We start from the raw sequence: 5,022 nt of genomic DNA on the forward strand, positions 1-5,022 counted from the left end.
GTGTCGTGAAGGCTTGCGCACGCGCATTTCTGCCGAATAGGACGCCCGATGAGTGCCCAAAAAGCGTTGCAATATGGCCGCCGAGTGGAGGGACTTGCCTAAAAGGACTTTGCTGTTACTAGCGTACATGACATACAAAATTATTTACAGATAACAGTGCCACCTTGTGGTGGGCAGCCTAACATGGTAGTTAAGCCAAAGACTATAAATGTTGATTCATTCACTGGTATCTAAACACTTCTGAACCCTTTTGAAAGCAAATAAATCCTCAGAATAATCTGTATCCTACGAAGCACACACTACCAGGACAGCCACTTTGCTAGCTTTAATAAAAGAAGAGACGAAAAGACATAAACCATGATTTACTGAATGAGGTTTATTTACTTTTATGGTACATACAAGCATCATCTGATATATCTGATATATAGGTAAATAAAATACATGACATGGCAATTGACACATCTGATCAGACTGTGAGATCAAGATTGACCTCAAATATTTTAATCTGTGAGCAAATGACAATGACTTCACACTAAATAGGAATAGGAATCTGATGCTCTTTTATATTTAACAGGCTTGATTACCAGTTTATAGTGCTGGTCCAATTCTCTTCATCTTCTGAGATGGTCAAGCCTATTTAATCAATCAACAGCTCATTTATTTGAGGCCTTTTTTCAGGGGAGGCCGTATTCCAAAAAAAAAATATATATATATATATTCAAACCTTAAATAAATCTACTCCAATTCTTTCAGCCAGTAGTGTTTGAGTTCACCCACAACCACAACCATCAGGCAACTCCAGCTTGTTCCCCCTCTCATAGAGGGATGGCTCTCCACTCTTTCCCCTCTGTAAGAGCACGAGGTTGGTGGATGAACACACTATAACGGACGCCCTGGTTGGCTGCAGCCCTCACAAAGCCGCTGTTGGCGGTCATGGTGACTGCACGTAGTGAGTCTCCCGTTCCAAAAATCATGAGGGACCTCGGGTTCACCTTGGAGCTCATGACCAGGCGGTTTGTGCGTTCCGAGGGCTCATCAGGCACCACGGTGAGACGGGCAAGCAACTCATCCGCCCTGGCCTTCTCTCCCGGTCCACCAAGCGTGTCCAGGATCACGCGGAAGTCCTGCACGGCTGACTGGCAGGCGAAGAGTTCCTTGCCTTGCATGAACTCCTCGAGCTTGGGCAGAACCTTGTCCTGCCGCTCCTGGGCGGCCTGCTCGGTCAGCACCTGCTCCTTGAAGGCGAAGTGGCAACGGCCGTGGCTTAGTGAGGACACGTAGGTGATGAGTGTGGTGATGTCCAGGTTGGCCCTGTTGCACACGTCCACCTTAACTTCGGTCGGGAAGGACAAGCGAGCTACAATGGTGTCTCTGTCCACACGAGTGTGCGTCAGCTCACCATCTCCCCCATCTTCTTCGTCATCATCGTCATCACCACCCTCCACCTCCTCCTCCTCCTCTGCAGGTTCATTTTCAAGTCGTTGCTCATCTTCGCTGCTGCTCCCTTCCTCTTCCTCTTCTCCATCGTCTTCCCCAATTAAAGTATTCACAGCGACTATATCTCCCCTCACAGAGATGCCCATTTCCCTGAGGCGATCCGCCATGGGGCTGGACACGCCGTTATAAAATGCAAAGATGATGTGAGGGTTGCTATACTGCACTGGCTGCTGACGACTGGCCTCAAGGAAGTCCTCGGCCTGACACACAACACTTTTGTCCCCGTACTGGCCTCGGCCCTGCCATATGTTGTGCAGTGCCTCTGCCTTGCGCCCAATGGCTTTGATCCAGGTATGTCCATTGTTGGCCACCACGTCTACTACCAGGGTCTGCTTCTGCCCATCCGGACCTTCGTAAGCAAACACATGGAGTACGCTCACCACCCCTTCTAGGCTCTCAGCTGACTCAACAATGGCTCTCAGGTGGGTGAGATTTGTGCTCTGCAGATGAGATTCCTTGATCTGCACCTTGCCAGTCTCAACCTTCTGTAAGAACTTGAGCTCAGCTCGAAGCTTGCTGCACAGCTTGGCCCTGCCTTCCACATCTCTGGTTTGTCTACTGCACAGCTGGTCTACACGCTCCAGAAGCTCCTTGGCCACCCTGATCCGGTCCTGTAACGTTAGCAGACACTGGGTCGCCATCGCTGTTGCATCATTCTGGAGTACATGGGAAACACAGAAGGAAAAAAAAAAAAAAAACAAGAGTACAGTAAAAGTGGTTGAGGGCAATGTTAAAGTTAAGCCAACAAACTGACATGAACACACGTTCAATATGGCAATACGTTTATCACACCTGTTATATCATCAACCAGGTGGGTAGTCACTTTTGGCTGACTGATGACGTTAGATGTTTTACCCTAGGTGATAGCTAACGTTAATTTACCATTAACATAACCTCAACTCCAACGAGTACCACCACATATGATTTTTCATATGGAACAGCCTAACGTAAACGAATCCATAATAGCACATGCTGTTACTCTATTCGATTTGAATAAAGGTACATTTGTCGATGACACCTGGTTTTGTACTGGACAAGTTGGTTGCTACTGTCCAGCTAACACGGGCAATCTAGCTAGCTAGACTGGCTAACTTAGCTAATACGTGGACATTGCATTGCACAGCAAGACAGCCGACCGGCTAACGATGGCTAATGCTTTTAACATTTGATTACGACATACTTGATTATAACTACAAACACACAGCCATACGTTATCATATGCTGTTAAGTTAACGCCTCTGTCAATAAGTTGATATATCATGCTGTGTAGAAAGGTATAACTTACTCTCTATTAAGATGAGTTTGACCATTTCCAGCTCACATTTGGCTTCCTCCACTAACTCTGCGACACTTTAGCACATCTCTACTTTCCTCGGCAAGGTTGCATGCGCCACCTGTCTTGGAGGAATGGAACTACTTTTTGGTTGACAAAAGTAAAAACATTATGTGTGCGTAAGGTTGCATTTAGTATATGTAAGCCTATAAATAGAGTAAATAACTAATGAAAAAGATATGAGAAAGATAAGAAATTTTTGAAAGTTAGGGCAATTCCATGTGCACTTCGCAGCTTTCACATGATGTTTGACATTCTCTCACAAATTCTCTTTATTTTCTCAGAGGAGCAATTTGGTTTAGCCTACTGCAAAGAATAAGCACCAATGCACTCATCACAAACTAGCAAAAAGATCATAAATAGAGCATAAATACAAGCATAATAGCCTACATAACACTACATAGTACTTGCAATGGGATATCAGGTAGGCCTATATTTTTCCTAATAACGAGTCTATACAGTTGAACAATTTTCCCAAGCCCTTTTGTTTGTCACATTCAGGTTGCCAAACCAGCAGACTGTGGCAATAGGAGTTACTGAGATAAAGGCATTAATGTTCACAAATAACATCGAGACACATCCCTCTCTGATTCATTTCCTTATTTTAAGGTCAAAGGTCACCTTATGTGCTTGCTTTGGTGATACTGCTGGTGGCATTATAACCTACCTGATTGGCAGAGAAAAGGGAAGTGGCAGAGAGTTGCACATTATTGTGTCAATTATTTGTCAATATCGAAACCTTATTGTATATTTCCACAGATACCACAGATGTTTAACTTGCCTTCCTCAAGCAGCTGTTGAAGTGGGTGATCAAAGTCAAACTCTACATACAGGAGACAACGAGAAAACAATGTCTGGGTATTGAATAGCCTGCTGGTTACTTACATTTTTATTCAGACCTTGTATTCTAAGATCTGAAGTGTGCATACCATGTACCATGGTATGACAATAAAAGCAAACTTAATTAAAACACAGTGCACTCCACTCTAAGTTGTCACTATGTTGGCATGAAAAATTAATCAATAAATGACAATGATGCAACAAATTACACATTTAATCTATATTTCTTTCTGTTAGATTTTCTTTTCTATTAAAATGGCACAGATTACGTGGATAGCTATCAACATCTGATGACTCCTTTCAAGGTTTCACCTCTGAAAATGAGAAATGTGTTCCAACTGTCAAGTTTAATATTCACAGTCATTTTAATTAATCCAGCCTGATAGGGTAAACATCCGTTGGCCTACATAGAACAGACATCGCTCTGTGTTCCAATAGGTACAGAGATAAGAGTGACCTCTAATTAGTTCTCTAAAGTCATCATGCATGAAGAGCTACCCCAGGGAGTCTGTGGACTCCATACAACCCACCCATTTATTTCTATTAGTGTGAATTGATTGTGAGGTTGTAATGTTTGTCTTCAAATGGACATAACTGCCTCAGATGAAGGCATTTTGAAACATCTAAATATGCAGCTGGAATTTGGCGAGTGTCATGTGCAGTTGACAGTGAATGAACTTTCTTAGCTGTGCTGTCACTGACTTTAAGAACAGATTGGTTTTGGCAATAGGCCTGATGTCTTGATTGACCAGTAGGCCTATGTTTTTGACCAACAAAAATGGTCCTATGAAATGTTCCTATTCTGCACATTCTTATAAAAAACAAAGCGTTTGTAGCTGTGATTTTAATGACTTGGGGCATAGGCTAAGTGACTAAAGCAGTGTGCAGACAGTAGCCTTGGCTCTTAAAGCCAGCAGAGGGGGCTACACAAAGATGTCAACATAAGGTCATTCCAGACCTGTGTAGCACACTTTTACAAATCTTTTCACCCTTCTCTACCTCTACACACCATTTTTCGAGAAATGTTGCCTAGTGTTGTTTTTTTTTTTTACTATTAGCCTATACAGTTTTAAAGAGTGTCTTATGGGAGACAACTTTTGAAATACTATTTTGTATCTTGTTGAAAGATATGCAAAGAATTGTATTAAAAAAAACAACAACAAAAAAAAACTATAAATAACTTACTAAATGTGGAATACTTTTTAAGCCTCCAAACGTTCCTGTCTCTTTAATTGTAGACCCTGCTGTTTTCCAGCAGGACACTGACAAGCTCCTACGAAGAGAGAGGATTTTACTGCAAATCCTCATCGCCTCCTGCGGACGCGAGCAGTGTCTGCATGGTAACGGTCATA

At 42.9% G+C, this 5,022-nt stretch overlaps 1 protein-coding gene across 1 annotated transcript; it reads right to left on the reverse strand.

Moving 5' to 3' along the window:
- Window positions 1-356: 356 nt before the first annotated feature.
- c1h7orf25 (chromosome 1 C7orf25 homolog) lies at window positions 357-2,895 on the reverse strand. The gene is made up of 2 exons (XM_048250369.1): window positions 2,783-2,895; window positions 357-2,153 (listed from the first exon to the last, which is right to left on the reverse strand). The coding sequence occupies exon 2, from the start codon at window positions 2,136-2,138 to the stop codon at window positions 816-818; it is 1,323 nt and encodes a 440-aa protein (XP_048106326.1). The 5' UTR covers window positions 2,139-2,153; window positions 2,783-2,895; the 3' UTR covers window positions 357-815.
- Window positions 2,896-5,022: the final 2,127 nt, after the last annotated feature.

Source organism: Alosa alosa, chromosome 1 (assembly GCF_017589495.1).
Source record: "Alosa alosa isolate M-15738 ecotype Scorff River chromosome 1, AALO_Geno_1.1, whole genome shotgun sequence".
In the NCBI taxonomy this organism is placed as follows: Eukaryota; Metazoa; Chordata; class Actinopteri; order Clupeiformes; family Clupeidae; genus Alosa; species Alosa alosa.